This window comes from Numida meleagris, chromosome 1 (genome assembly GCF_002078875.1).
Source record: "Numida meleagris isolate 19003 breed g44 Domestic line chromosome 1, NumMel1.0, whole genome shotgun sequence".
NCBI lineage: Eukaryota > Metazoa > Chordata > Aves > Galliformes > Numididae > Numida > Numida meleagris.
Genome location: NC_034409.1, coordinates 119,851,303 through 119,867,543, shown reverse-complemented (window position 1 = coordinate 119,867,543; position 16,241 = coordinate 119,851,303). Strand labels below are relative to the sequence as shown.

At 41.0% G+C, this 16,241-nt stretch overlaps 1 protein-coding gene across 1 annotated transcript in view; it reads right to left on the bottom strand.

Moving 5' to 3' along the window:
- Positions 257-16,241, bottom strand: part of VEGFD (vascular endothelial growth factor D) — a 33,219-nt gene continuing 17,234 nt past the window's right edge. Inside the window, exons 2-7 of the mRNA XM_021409836.1 lie at positions 14,067-14,277; positions 8,120-8,310; positions 5,814-5,962; positions 4,768-4,865; positions 2,273-2,468; positions 257-924 (exon numbers count right to left, since the gene is read on the bottom strand). Of these exons, the coding sequence (XP_021265511.1) occupies positions 798-924; positions 2,273-2,468; positions 4,768-4,865; positions 5,814-5,962; positions 8,120-8,310; positions 14,067-14,277 (972 nt within the window). The 3' untranslated portion in view covers positions 257-797. The remainder of the gene's footprint in view (positions 925-2,272; positions 2,469-4,767; positions 4,866-5,813; positions 5,963-8,119; positions 8,311-14,066; positions 14,278-16,241) is intronic.

The following is a 16,241-nucleotide window of genomic DNA, read 5'->3' as shown; positions in this document are numbered from 1 at the left end:
CCCTTAGGGAGATTAACACGCTACAACAGGAACAAATAAATAAATCACACGCGGCTGTCAGGCAGACGTGGGAAAAAATGATTCTTCTTTACTGAAATTATTGGACTTAGTGACCTTGTGTCTACCAGCGTTTGGGCAGGAGCCAGTCCCAGTGGGACAAACATAGAAAGGCTGTACTTGAGGTGGCTTTTGGTTTTGCTTAATTTCTTTTTGTTTGGCAGAGTTCTAAAATAACAGAGGAAAAAAACGAAACCACTTGAATAACTGATGTATTTATTTTCTTATATACAATTAAATATGGCACATCTGACAGTAGTTGTACAATAAATTCAAAATGATAATTAAAGCTGGACAGTAGATCAAATAACTCAGTGCTGACCCTATTAGAAGCCAAATCCTGCACACTGAATTTCTGAAGAAAGTTTTACCCGAGAGCTGCATTAGCTAAGGATTCAGAGGCTAAGATTATCTAGTCTCAGTTTCTGAAAGGCTAGTTGTTGACTGTGACACTGTTACCGATATACCAGCTTCATCTTCCGTAGCATGACATTGATCTGGCTCTTTCTGCTCTTTCTTCCACATAGACAGAATTTCATCAGTTGTTTTTACCTCTTAGAGAACAATTATCAATGCCCCAGAGGACTGACCTGCAGTTAATGATTACTCTAATAAATAAATGCAGACTGGATTCATTCTTCTGCTGTTAATGTGGAAGATGTTTGTGTTTACTACCGTTTGAAAGTCAGTGACAGCTACTTTGCAAAGCAGTGGATTTCTGGAGAACTGGGGAAGCTGAGTCAAGGATTTTCTTTGCTTTGAGACCCATGAGAATTTCTCTTCTCCTTTGGACATCGACAGTGCCTGGGACATGTTGGCTTTGCAGTTGGGCATGTTCTGGGTTGGGATGGACATTTGTCCTCACAGCTGTTTGATAAAGGAGAAAAAAAGCAAAAAAGAGAGAAGCATTTTAATATGATAATTCTTCACTGTTACATTCCTCAGCTGTTTCATCATTGGACACTACAGTGTTCTCACATAGAATACACTTGGTAAAGTGCTGACACCCTAGGATACAGGAAGAAAAGACTTTGCTGCTGGATAGTGCTGTCCTCAAGTTTTATGAAGTACCTTAGCTCATGGATGCCTCAGCTTTTGTTCTCCAGGACTAACAGGCATACAAATCTGGCATAAAAGTTCTGTGTCCAGAATACAGTCATTTCTAGAATCTAAACTCATGTAAACAAATGGTAGCATTGATATCCTCCTGCATCCAAAACTCTAAAATGACCATGTCTATGATGATGTTTCAACTCTGCTGATTCTTATAGTTATTGCCAACTATTTTATGCTTGTCTTCATTTTCAGAGCTCAATCTAAAGATGCAGATGTTACTTCTTCCACAACTTCCTCTCCACAAATGAATCTAAGAGGTCTGTGAGAATGGACTGTATGGGTGATCATTCAGCAAACTGCAGTTCTCCTCAAGTAACCAGTGAAACTCAATTCTTGAGTTTGTATATATAAGCTTTCAGACTGCGTACTTGCATGCTCTTGGATCTGTACGTGTGACAAGGGCTCTCTGTGAAAAAAAAATTTAAACTATTCCATGAAAAAAGAGTACTTTAAAAGTATATTTTCTATTTCTGTTTTGCCAAAGAATCCTCAAAACTAGTTACTCAGAAGGATTAGGGAAATGCATGGAATGTAACAGCCCCAGCACAATTTTCCTGCTTCCCCGTGCTGTCAGAGTCAATTAAATGGCTTTGTATGTGTACAAAATTTCATTAGCTCTAGTAAATCATTTGAGGACCAACACAGTGAATAATGAGCTACATGGCATGGGTGTTAATTTTGGGTTCCTTTGTTCTTAGAAGTCCGTGAGACTACATTGGGCTGTCACAAAAAAACACAGATTGGGTTTGGACTCCCTGGAAATGCAAGACTCAGTATCTCAATGTAAAACAACTTTGTAGCACAGTAACTTCAAGTGTAGCACAGTTTTAGCAGCCATCCCCTTAAAATTAGGGGGAAAAAAATAATAAACACAGGTAGTTGAATAGCATCCTTGTTCCTATTTCTCAAAACATGTTAATTAAATATACCTTGGACTCCTTCTATCTCCTATCTCTGTTATAATTATTATATCCATAATTGCAGCAAGTGATTCCTTACTGGATGGCAATCCTAGCTAATTCAGCACTTGGACCTCCAGCATCTACGCAGGCTAATTCAGACCTTGCAGTATAGCCACTGAATGATAAGGAACACTTACCTACAGGTTTCAGCCTGAAATATCTTGTGTTTCTGAGCACAGCTTTCCTGGCTCTCCCTACACAAATAGCAGCTGCAGTTCTCTTTACTTTGAAAGAAGTCTGTGGGACACTTCTGCCTACAGATGCATTCACAATTTTCTTCATCAAATTCCATATATTGTCCACACATAGCCAGCTCAGCAAGAGGAGGGAGACCTGCAATAGCAAGTACAACTTTTAGCAATAAGCTTTACACGGTTAAATAAAGCTTTACATGGAAGAGATTGGCTCTTTCACTGCAGTCTAAAGGACTCGTGTACTCTGTTTTATTTTGGTCCTTAGAATTTCTGTTGTAACTTACAGTGCAGAGAAGGACTTTTCAGCTTTTTCAACACAGGAGTGGGCTGATTGTTTCACTTGATTCTAATACTGTTATTTCTTGTGGGTTGAACCCTGCATAAAAGTAGTTTGTTTTGGGGCTGTATATTAGAAGTGCCAATGTTAGGTTTTGGAACACATGAATCTTTTGAAGACAGCAGATTTCAGAAAGAAAAATCTTGGAATTTAGCTTATACCCTTCACAAAGCTGCATATCCGCACCAACTAGCATACTCGCTGTTCGATGTACTTCACTAACCCTACACTGTGGAAATTTTTGCAGAAGTGATACTATGTCTAGTAAGATGTAATCCAGTCTAGCACTTCAATAAGCAACACGTGTACACTTGTCAGTTAAAGGAAGGATAAAATACTTTGTTTCAGAAACAAACCTCAGCCAAGCAAACACACTGTCTAATACCTCATCTGCCTTCCTTCAAAATACACATCTGGACTACAATATGAGGTTAATCCTAGAAAAAAGGGAACATATTTTCTGAAAGCCACATTAAAATCCTGGCAGCACATCCCTGGTTAAAGGTCATGACTTATAATGTGTCACTGGAAAGATAATTTCCTGTAATTTTACAATTAACTATTGGATTTAACCTATGGAATGTGGAATGTAACCTGTGTCCATGACCTCTGCAACCTGAGTTCTGATCTTAGTGACCAGAACGGGCATGTACACTACTTGAAAGAAACCTTCATTATTATTAGCTTAATGCTGGAAAACTAATATCCAAAAAATTAAGAAGAAAGAAGAGGAAAAGGAATCTGACACAAATTCTTGGAAAACAAACCACTTCCTTGGGGTGATAAAGCTTGGCATGTACAAGTTTTTCAGCCTTGCTTCATTTCAACATCAAAGGCAGATTTTAAGTTATTTTGTCCCAGCCACGGCCAAACCCAGTGTGCTTCATAGACTGATATTTTATCTAAGGAAATATTGAGTTTATGTCAACAAAAGCTATAATTTAACAAGCCACAAATTCTCATCTCCAAGGTGACCTTACAAAAGGCTAAGAGTAAAGAGGACTCTGGCTATTTAGTGTCCTTTGGACATAGTCTGATAGATGGAGTACTAATTCTTTCTTATGTGGAAAGCCAAACTTGAGCTTAACTACATTACTTGATGGCCAAATGATCTGATTCAGAATGAGAACAGACCCTACAGAGAAAAAAAAAAAAGCAACATGAAACTGATCTATTAGCCTCAGGACATCTTAATCAACAGAGCAGTTCATAAATTATTAGATTCCACTTTAGCTTTCTTGCCAGCTTGTTTTTACTGTTGCCTTGGTTGTTTTATTCTTTTGCTTGCTGCATGTAGGTTAAACCAGAGAGGCAAGGCTTCCTTCTGTGTCCATCTGCTCTACTGCTGTCATAGTTTTTTTATGACCAGTACAATTTCCTCAGAAAATCATGTGTTGTTTTTTTTTTTGTTGTTTTGTTTGTTTGTTTTTAATCTTATATAGGCCTTGGGGAAATTTTAACTTTATTCTTAAAACTTACTGCCAGTAGGTGTCTTTAGACTTACACAGTTCCCTCACAGAGCATTTCCTGCAAATTTATTTGACAGAGTAAAGTTTTCCAGGAAAAGCAGAGAGAAGTACTGAACACTTGTATTAATTTTACCCTCTTCCAATTACTTCTGCAGACTTGAAAGGGTATACTTGCATACTCCTGAGTGGAGGGATTGATTTTACCCATCTTATTCCTGATATATCTGTTCTTGAGAATGTCCCATAATGAAGATTCAAGACTTTCCCCACAATATATTCGAGGAGATAAATCTTTCTACAGTTAAAATGTTTTTCATAATGTCTGTCATACAATTTAAGGTTAATATAAGATAAAAAGAAATGCCTACTTCATTACATGTTTTCAATACATTCCTGTTTCTTATTCAGGTTGCTACTGTAGGTGAATTAAAATGTCCAAGGAAAAAATATGAGATAGGGATAAAAACACCAATGTTTATTTTCAGGTGAGTTCTTACACTGTAAGCAAGACCTGTCTAAGGATGTAGAATCAAAACTGTAGCCCTCACAAACAGAAGTGGAACAAAGCCTAAATGCAACACAAACATCCTGAAAATAATAAGCAGAAGTGTCCATTGTTAATTTAATTTTACCTTCCCGTCTGTTTGGATGCTGTACATCTGCAACACATTCACATTTGTCACTATCCCAGACCCATCCATTATGGCAAAGTTTGTTCGTAAAGGGACAACTAGAAGGAAAAAAAAAAAAAAAAGGAAATTAAAAAAAGTAAATATAAAGACCAGCAGCATAGTTATTTGGTGGAATGCCACTTTTACTATTTGAAGCTGTGGCATCTGTGTGCATTACTGCTGCAAACAGAAAACCTTGACATTGGATGATTTTGCTGACAAGGGCTGGACCTCAGCAACTAAAAGAAGTAGATGCAGTGTATATTTCAGTCTACATGCCTGGTGAGGAAATGGCTACAGTTTTGCAGCTCCACTTTTTTTTTTTCAGCTCTGCTTCACCGAGGGTAGTCTTAGTCTTGGTATTCATGCCATTTATGTCTATATTTACATAAAAGGCTAGACAGAGACATCGGAGCTAACATTAAATAACCCTCTAGATGTGTTTCTAGAGTGTTTGTTAATATAGCCAGTTCCCATCAGGATTACAGCTGTGCTATACCATACTTCGGAGTAAGATGTGAAATCACATTTGCCCAAGCACTGAACCTGGCAGATGCAAACCAGGACTGGATGAGAATTGCAAAGCCATGGTTTGCATCACTTCTGACCCAAGGTGCCATGAGGTAGAGTGCTTTATGTTGACCTCAGCATTCTTTGTATGCCTTGGCTGGCTAATGTGCGCACAGAGCTGCTTGTGTCAAGTTGAAAAATCTATGCACATATACCCAAGTAGCTCCAGTGGAGTGTAGTGATAATATTTGCACTTTGAGTCCCCTCTCAAGCATCTTCATATCTTAGTAATGACTGCAGATCCTGATTCCAGTTTCCATTCAGTATTATTTACCGGATTCAGTCAAAGCTTTATGGCCCTGAGTGACAATCAAGATAAATGGAAAAACGTTTGGGATGAAAGAAAGTGAAGGCACCTTTACAATGACGAAATCAGAGCAAAGCAATTTTCTCACTTCAGACTGCATAGGTATTAATTTGTAAATGAGTTAACTTACCCATCTTCTTCTGGGTACTGGACAGATCTTCGTATGATGGTGTACTGGTGACGCTGGGTATTTGACAAACACTTACAACCGGTGTGATTAGCAATTTTGATTGGCACGGGCTCTGGAACACTTGTCAAAGGAACCGAGATCTCAAAGAGCTAGGTGGGTGAAATAACCAATTTTTTTTTCAGTTTCCATTTTACAGTTAATCTGTGAAGTCTTAAATAAAAACTTTTTATCCTTTGCCACCATTTGCCTCACCATTGCTCTTTTCTATCAATAGTTACCACAGGTATAAATGAGCAGGTGGCCACTGAGTGTTTTGAAGTAAGGGATTAACTATGTCCTCCAAAGTAGAAACTTGCCAAAATGATAATTCTGGTGCTATATACCCAAGATTGTCCCAGATTCTTCACGTGGACACTCAAATGCCTCTTGTGTATTGCTAGGGCAAGATGAAAAATATACAGGCATTGGGAACTTTATTCTCATTTATATAATCAGCTGAATTTTAACCACTTGTGGAGACCTTAACTATCCTAGGGTATGCACACCTTGCATCTTTAGATCCCTAACTTAATCCCCACGGCCTCCTCAGAGAAGGAAGAAACAGGAGTAAATAAAGGACACTTTAACTGGGTTCCTACAGGGAATTATCCTGGGAACGTCTCTCTTTATTGGAGTGCCTAAAGAAACAAGAAGCCTAACTTCAGCGCATGCAAATTAATGTGATCTCAGAGTGAAACCCCTGGTTCCTTGGGTAGCAATGTGTAGGAGGTGTTGAAATTATACACGCCCCCTCTGCCCTGACAGGCCAGCATCCTTCAAGTGGAAAGTAAGGCACAGGGTACTTCTCTGCATTCCAGCTTAGTGCTGCATCCATATTCAGCATCTGAGAAATATTCTTAGATCTTACTGTTTAGATTTTTAAATTTTAGTATCACTAAACTTCAGGTGGTAGGAATATCCTTCAGTGGATATTTTACACAAGGAAAAAAAATAATCTCACTTATATTTTAGAGAAGTAATACTGAGCTGATGGTTGTGTATCCAGGAGTGGAATTTAGGTGAGCGCTTTTGAGGGAATGGTTATTCTGAAGGGCACTAAAGGAATGCAGAATTGCAGCTTTTCATCAAACTTAGGAACTGCTGCTCAAAAACCAAATAAGTAAATACTTTTTAACCTAGCTCCCTGAGCTGATCAAATGTCTTCTGTGTGTAGCCAACAGCCCATAAGCGTTTTCTCTTTCTGGTATGGAATTAAAGCAATTAACGAATATTGGCACAAGAAAGATAGGCCCTGATTTATTTTACTCTAACTATATTTCAGTGCAACCAAACACAAAGAAATTACATTCCAAAAAAGCTGAAACAATATGTAAGTGAATCAGGCCTGCTGCCATCAAATATTTTCCCATAAGGACTTAAATCTTCTTTTTAAAACAGCTGCCCCAATCTTGGCTCTGACTTAAAGAAAAGCCTTTTTGATGACCAGAATTTAATATATTATTCCAAGTGCAAAAGGTTTTAAAAGTAGGGATGCCCAAGATGAAGATTAACCTTGGAAAACCAGTCCCATGGTCTTCATATGGTTTCAAATGTCGAGCTTGGAACTGTGCTCAGTCACCCACTGGAGCAAGATATCTCTGTACATAGATGCTAAAGGTAGTCTGCTGAAAGATGCTCTCTGGATACTCTTCATGCTCACATTTTGGCAATGGTCATTAAAACTCAGACATTTGTTGCTACTGATTTAAGCCTTTATTTTCCAGAGTGACTTGTGATTTGTGATATTCAGATCCCAAGGCATTCATATGGAGAGCATCTGGCCTCTTCTGCTGAAAATGTCTCTTTTTTAGACTCACAAATCCAAAACTATCAGCCAGCCTTGTGGAATTGATGTCAGTTTTAAAAATACAGCTCTCAGACTCATGGCCCCACACAAAAATATTTCCCAATCTCTCCTAATCCTTTGGATTCTCACAAGCCAATGTTCTCAAGAGTCCCAGATCCGAGTAACAATATGTTAAATAAGGATTAAACCCCTTAATGTCACATGAGCCTGCAGTCACTTTCTCAGGGCCTGGTTTTCCATCTCTCCACATACACAGACATTTTTAGTAATGCAACATGAGTGTGAAATGTTATTGCACATGCCTGCATTCACTCCACATGGATAAAAAATTAATTCTTCTGTTTGTTACAATAGTGCAGACAGATCTTTCATAACAGGATTTCAGAAACCAAACATCCTCTTTCCCCTCCATTTTCTGAGAGCCAGGTCAGAAAGAGAGCAGATAAATAGATTAATTTACCGTTTTTGACACATAAGTTGTACTCGTGTTCATGCAGCTCAGACTCTCCTCATTGCAGCAGCCTCCACATCTGAACACATTCACGCAGGGTGGCTTGAAGAACTTATTGGTTGTCGTACCTAGCTCTTTGGCAACTTCCACACAGGTTTCCCTTGGCACACATTGAGTCTTCTGCCATTCTTCATCTATGACTAAAAAGAGCACCATTTTTATTGAGCAATTGTGGCAAAGTAAACCTCCGATTAGTGAGGTATTATATAAATAAAAATGAAGTGCTGACAGGCTATCTGCACTTACTTGGATCAATTTAAGGGCCAGAGAGAGGCAGAGTACAAAATTATCCCAGTAAGTTACTCCAGCTCCCCTGGCAAAGAGGTTGCTACATTTATCTGCCTTCAGTTTTCAACAGGGGTGACCAAAATGTCCCTTAATGTCTATGGGCTAAGTAGGGCTGATTTGTAGTCAACGGATCTATGTCCAAGTGGAGGCTAGTCAGGAGTGGTGTCCCTCAGGGGTAACTCTTGGGACCAGTGCTCTTCAACGTCTTTATAAATGACATAGGTGGTGGTACCCTCAGCAAGTTTGCTGATGACACCAAGCTGAGTGGTGCAGCTGACACAATAGAAGGAAGGTATGCCATCCCAAGGGACCTGGGCAAACTTGAGAAGTGGGCTCACATGAACCTAATGAAGTTCAGCAAGGCCAAGTGCAAGGTGCTACTTTTGGGTTGCAGCAATCCCATATATATTTACAGAATGGGAGAAGAACTCTCTGAGAGCAGCCCTGTGGGGAAAGACTTGTGGGTTCTGGTGGATGAAAAGCTGAAAATGAGCCAGCTATGACAGACTTCCTGGGCTGCATCAAAAGAGAATGGCCAGCAAGGACAGGGAGGTCATTGCCCCCATCTGCTCTGCCCTTGTAAGGCCCCCTCTGAAGTACTACATCCAGGTCTGAGGCCTCCAACACATGAAAGATGGGGAGCTGTTGGAGAGGGTCCAGAGGGCTGGAGCACCTCTCCTGTAAAGACAGGCTGAAGGAGTTGGGCTTGTTTAGCTTGGAAAAGAGAAGGCTCTGGGGAGACCTCATTGCAGCCTTCCAGTACTTGAGGGAAGCTCATAAACAGAAGGGAGACCAACTTTTTACACAATCTGATAGTGATAGGACAAGGGGGAATAGTTTTAAACTCAAAGGTGGAGGTTTAGGTTAAACGTTAAGAAGACATTCTTTTCTCAGAGGGTGGTGAGGCACTGGCAGTGGCTGCCCAGATAAGCTATGGATGCCCCATCCCAGGAGGCCGTGGATGGGGCTCTGGGCAGCTTGTTCTGATGAGTGGCAACTGTGCCCACGGCAGGAGATTGAAAGTGGGTGGGCTTTAAGATCCCTTCCAACCTAAGCCATTCTATGATTCTGTGATCCCTGCTGGCAGAGGATGAGATCCCAGTGCCACCAGCATGGGCAGGCCCCAACTCCTTCTCCTATCCTGCAGAACCATCTCCTTCTGCAATCCTAGCATCTCACCTGCCCTACCCCTCAGTAGGTATGCAGAGCCCGGACCTGACTGGAAAAGCGTATTAATGATTAACAGACTCTGGTCAGAGAGTATTAGTGCTCCCACTGGATGACAGCCAGCCAGCCAGTGCTGTCTCTGAGCTGATGAGTGAAATACAAGACAAACACTCTCACAACTAAGTACCCTCAGGATATTCAAGTTGGAATATCAGGAATACGAATTCAAGCATGTTTTATCTATTCAAAACACCGTGGCATCTTTCAAATACTGAACTGGTGTAGGCTAATAATTCATTTCAGACACATCTATCAAATACTGACTGTGAGAAGGAATAATGCATTCACTGGCTGAAGCAGTGAGAGAAAATCTTAACATTAACATAATACCACCTCGGTGCTTCTTAGAAGTGGCCATTCTTTTTTCTGCTCTTTTGTTTTCCAGATTCCTGTTATGGAATTAGTTGACAGTCATCAGTGCTTATGCTTTAAGTCTTTCTTAAAGTTAAGGACATTTTTTTCCTGTCTGCCCCCTTCCATCACATTTGTGAAGGACAAGGAGCAACGTCTATCAAGAAAATTGCTTTCACTTCCATTGCAGTCCATCTTCCTGCTATTATGCCAGCAGTGTATGCATTTGCAGAGAAGTTCTAAAGAAAAAAAAATTCTGAAAGACTTTTAATCTAAATGCTATGCTTTTCTTCAGATGAGTCTTTATTTCTCCCTTTCCTAGCCGACTTTCCTTTTCTTACTTTTTATTTCTTCAACTGACTGTGTTCATTTAAATCATTTTGTTTATTCCTGCAAAGTCTTTCCTCAGAGTTGATTCATACCACTTTCCAGTCATGCAAAAAGTACAAGAAATAAGAGTTTGGGATCCAGATTCTGATTTTACTTCCTACGGTATAAATTAAGAGCAGAATCACTAAAATCAATAGAATTCTCTGGAGTAATTGAGTCAATCAAAACAGCAATCTAAACCTAAGCCTTAAAGTAGAAAATAACGTGTATGCCAAACTTATTACAGTACATACATATAATCACTTCAGATGTCATTTCAGTGAGGGTAAGCAGTGACCTTTCCTTCTGTACATATCCTCCCTTTATTAACAGCGTTTTTAACAGAAGGGATGTTCTAGAAAGGTCTGGTCAAAGAACTGGATGTCACATTTTGTTGTGAAACACAGCGATCACTGATCTTTTCTGCTGCAACATTTGGATGCAATGAGATGCACTCAAGCCTGAAAGTGCTTCTGCTGTAGGTGAGCTGAGCTGCTTTGAGGAGACTGTGGTGGCATGGGGTGAGGCAAGCTTTCAGTGGGTTCATCACTAAAGCTCTAGAAAGGAGGAACAAAGTCCTTGAATTCACAGAATCACAGAACCACAGAACTGTGGGGGTCAGAAGGTACCTCTGGAGATCATCTAGTCCGCCTCCCCTCTCTGGGCAGCCTGCTCCAGTGCTGTCACCTTCAAAGTAAAGAAGTTTTTCCTCACACTCCTATGAAACTTTCTATGTTCCAGTTTGTGCCCATTTCCCCTATTCCTGTCACTGGGCACCCCATCCATTTGACTTCCACCCTTTAGATATTTATAAGCATTGATGAGATCCCCCCTCAGCCTTCTCTTCTCCAGGCTGAACATCTCAGGTCTCTCAGCACTCCTCATACTCTCCAGAAGTTCCCTGTCTATCTTGAACTGAGGAGCCCAGAACTGGGCACAGCACTCCAGATGTGGCCTCACCAGGGCAGGGTAGGAGGATCACCTCCTTCAACCTGGTGGCGATGTTCTTTTTAATGCACCCCAGGATAGCACTGGCTTTCTTGGCCATGAGGGCACACTGCTGGCTCATGGTCATCCTGTTGTCCAACAGGACACCCAGATCCCTCTCTGCAGAGCTCCTTTCCAGCAGGTCAGCCCCTAACCTGTACTGATGTGTGCGTATTCCTCCCCAGGTGAACATGCACTTCCCATGTTCAGCTTCATAAAGTTCCTCTCTGCCCAACTCTCCAGCCAGTGCATGTTTTGCTGAATGGCAGCACAGCCTTCTGGTGTGTCATATGTCAGCCACTCCTTCCAGCTTCGTATCATCAGCAAACTTGCTGAGAGTGCAGTCTAACCCTTCATGTGAGTCACTGATGAATAAGTTGAACAAGACTGAACCCAGTACCAATCCCTGGGGAACACTGCTAGCTACAGGCCCCCAACCAGACTGCATTGCTGATCACAACCCTCTGAGTTTTGCCAGTCAGCCAGTTCTCAATCCATCTAACTGTCCACTCATCTATCCCACACTTCCTAAGGTTGAGAGAGCAGCTTGGCAGTCACTTCTGCCAGCTCCCTTAGCACTCATGGGTGCATTCCATTGGGGCCCATGGATTTGTGCACATAGAGTTTGATCTCTGAGCAGAAACTCCTTGACCAGGAGTCAGGGTCTTCCTTTCCGCAGACTCACTAATGTCCTGGGTCTGAGATTCCTGAGGAGCAGTCTTAGCAGTAAAGACCAAAAGAAATAAACTATTCAGTAACTCAGTCTTCTCAGTGTCCTCCATTTCCAGGGCTCCCACCTCATTCAGCAGCAGGTCCACATTCTCCCCAGTCTTCTTTTTGCTGTTGACATACTTAAGGAAGCCTTTCTTGTTGTCCTTGACCTACCTCACCCGGCTTGAGTCTGGGGTGCTGTGGGAGATGATAGTCTAATAATGAAGCAGTGAATAGCCTCGACCCAGACTTCTCATCATAACACTTTACTAAAACAAAACAGATGCCCTTGGCAAAAGGGTCAGTGCTTACTGACTGGAAAGAGTGTGGGAAAGAAATACATGTTTATAGGCTTGTTTTTTTTTTTAAAAGGAGCTTTAGTACCTTGAATGTATTAAGATATTAGAACAAAGACGTGTCTGTCCTGGAATAATTCCACTTTGGATGGGGGAATGGAGAAGATGACCCAATAGGCTGACATCTTTGTGTCTAAAGTTAGATATTTAAAAAGAAAGTAGGAAGTGACCTAACAGCTATGCCACGTAGTTATAAAAGAGTTATATCTGTACGCCTACAGGCATCTGCCATTACCTAAACATTTATATTATTCTGCCACTGAAAAAATCTTACAACAAAATCCTTTGTTTTTTCACTGTATTGACAAAATGAATATTTTATTTATTTTTTTTAGAAATACTGATGCTCACTAAATGAGCAACAGTGATTAGAGAAAAACTGCATTTGACCATTGGTACTACTTCTAACAACAACTACATGGGCTCCTAATGTTTCTGTATAGACTTGTATAGGTGTTAAAATGAAAAGTCTGTCATTAATTAAAGTCCTCTTAATTGGTCATCTTTTGTGTATTGGAAGTCGTTTTGGTCTGTTGTGGTGTTTTTGGATTTTTTGTGTTTGTGTATATTTTTTTTCAGTACAAATGCTCTGTGAGAAGTTTAAAGCCATGCCTGTCATATGAAAACCATTTTCAGGCTAGCATTCATCTCTGTATTTCTGTGCCATGTCTCAGAGAAGCAAATTAAGGCCTTTGCTTGGTCATAAATTAACTGAAATGTAGAAGTAATAGATATGAAAGTGAGAGTAACGGTGTGCAAACGTGGCTGTGGTTATTGTAAAAGCAATGCTGGAACAGAATCAGCAGTATCTGATTTCCCCAAAGGAAAGTGATATGGTCATATCACTTCAGATTCAAAACTGAACAAAAAAATAGCTTTGTCAGTACTTGGCCAGGCTACAGTGTAGCTTTGCAGTAGGATGTCTACCTCCTTGATCGAAGCATAGCAACTAACCCTTTATTTTACATCAGTGATCATATACTGGCCATCATGTCTCTCACTTAGAGGGAACAGCATTCGTTTTTGCTCCAGGAGAGGGAACAGATTGTGATTCTCTGTACTTAGGTGCAGGCTGGCAGTTTCAAAGCCTACTTCTTTCCAGAGAGATTTCCTCAAACAGAGCAAGAATATTAGGACAATACCTCCTTCCTGCAGTTCCCACCCAGACACTGGTGCGGATGCAGTGCCTTAGATCAGAATGCACCTCATAAAAAAATGAAATTTCAATGCCTGTTGTAAAGCTCATTTGCTTCTGCCTGCAAGCAAATTTCTGGATCTGGCACAACGCTGCTGGCAAGCCCCTCAGCCTGTCATTCCAGACCACTCTTTGCATATTTACTTCCTGTCTGTCTTTGGACTGACAGATCCATACATAATAGAACTTTCCTTTGGACGGTACACAGTACAACAAGCCTGATTTGGCCATAAAAAGGGAGATGTACTCAGGCTGTTGCCTGACATTTTTTCATACAGTGTCATTTTCCATGAATACCCTGCTGTTTCCAGTGCAGGTGTCTTCTAGGAAACCCCTGGTACTTAACCCATTACTGCATAAGAAACAGCAGTTCTGAAGCTGCAGCTAGACTCAGATGCAGTCCTGCACCTACCTTTCAGTGTATCGATATCATAGAAAGCAGCAGCAAATCGAGTGGAGCGATGTGATGCAGAGCGGGAGTCTAAATTGGCCAGGCTTTTGAGTTTTAGCCTGCATTTCCACAGCTTCCAGTCCTCAGCATGAGTGATTCGAAGGAGCTCTTCCAGGCTGGATGCTCTCCGGATCTGCTGCTCTGATCGCTCCAGTGCTGACAGAGATGTCCTCTGGAAGGAAAGGAGGAAATCAAAACCTTTACAGAGCTTCTGCATGCTCTTGCACATGAGGCAGCATTGCTGAGAACAGCTGAGAGTAGCTGGGAAAACAGCTACCTGTTTCTGATGATACCTGAAGTCAGACTGACTTGAGAGATTTGTGCCCATACAACTTGGGAAGGGGAGATGCTCACTCCCCAGCCCTTTCTGTCCCAGCCATTGGAGCTGATTGACCAATGCAGGCCATACTGTCTGTGTTCCTGCTCCCCAGGAAACCCGGCACCCATCACATCACTTCTGTGTCCACACTGGCTTGTCACAGCAGCACTGGATCTCCTTCACAATCTGCGTGACTTCAGCTGGTGTGGACAACCCACTCAGCTTTGCAGCAAGTCATATCAGGTGCCAAAACTGGTGTCTATCAGGAAACATCACTGCAAGAGAAGGTGATAGAGCCAGAACCTGCCCTAAGTGCAAGGGCTTATCTGCCTGGTGGGCAAACACAATATTCAACATATTGCAGAGTGCAAGGTGCATATTCCATTTCCCACCCTACCATTTGGCTCATGCGCAAAGCAGTCAAGATAGCCTCAGTTCCAGTCTCCACGTTTGGCTGTGCAGCATTGTTAGCTCAATCACTGCATTTTCCACCCTCTTGATGTATGTGACCATTCTCCACTCCTATGGTAGAACGCTCCCTGCAGAGGCCTACTCCATTAGTTTAAAGTTGTTAATCATTACCTTTTCAACATAAACTTAATGCACAGCATCCCACAGCAGTACTTGTTTATTTGGCTGCTGCCTTCCAGCATCTGTGTTTACGTCCTTACCAAGACACTGTGTATTTATTTCCACTGACTCACTGGGTCTGCTGAAAACTATTGCCTCCAAACCAAGTGAAAGGTTATCACTGTACATGACTGTGTTGCACTGCAGCCCGGCTGGTGCTCTTGGTTATGCTCTCTGGTCATGCAGTTGACTGTACTTTTTGACTTGCAAATTAAGGGCTTCTCTGCCAGCTCTCATAAATAATGCACCACATCTTAAAGGCAAAGCTGAAAGATAGGAGCTGGTGATGAGGGCGGCAGCAGCGTGCAGTCCCAACCAGTAACCAGCTAGTGCTCTGCATAAGTCTGGAGAAAAGGTGAGGGGAAGAATTACCTACAAGAGGGAGATTTTTAGATGAGATTTAAAACTTAGGCACTAATCACATCTGCTATTTGTTATTAAAACATCTGTGGCATTTATTTTGCAATGATACAGATGTTAACTTGTACATACTGGCCAAGTTCATTTTTGCATAATTACCTTCCACTGACCTGAAAATCCCTAAGCAGTTAACTCAGAATAAATTATTTGCTCTTCTTTTATGCCCATATGGAACGCTGTATTGTGCTCTAGCAAGTTGCTGTGTTTCGTTATAAAGATGGCTGTTCTTCATATGATTTCTCATACATTTCGTATGTGATGAAAACTGGAAAGCCCATCTCAATACATATGGACAATAAGTCAAAAGGAATTTGAATAATTAGCATCAGTAACGGAACTGCAAGACAGTTTTACAAACAAGATACCTAGAATTTTGCTGATCTAGGAAGGCTGAAATTCAGCTTGAAGTCAACGTGTTATTTGTTCTAAGAACCACAGCTTATATTCTTTCCCACCTGCATATTGTTTCTTTGACTTTACAAAAGATGAGTGTAGAACCTGATGTGGTGTGGTACTGGGACCAAAGATATTAAAATTGAACTCTACTAAGCATTAACAAGATTTCTTTGTCTACAGTAAAAGATTTTCTATCTGGATCAGTATCTGAAACTTTTAAACTTGAACAAAATTACAGAGAACCAGTAAAACATGATGATGGCATCCTGTAAATGAAAATACCTATCTCTGCATTCCTTGTGGAAGTCAATAGTTTAAACTTGAGTTTCCGTTTCTTTTACTTAAAGATCAAGTATTTTTATTAAGGATTG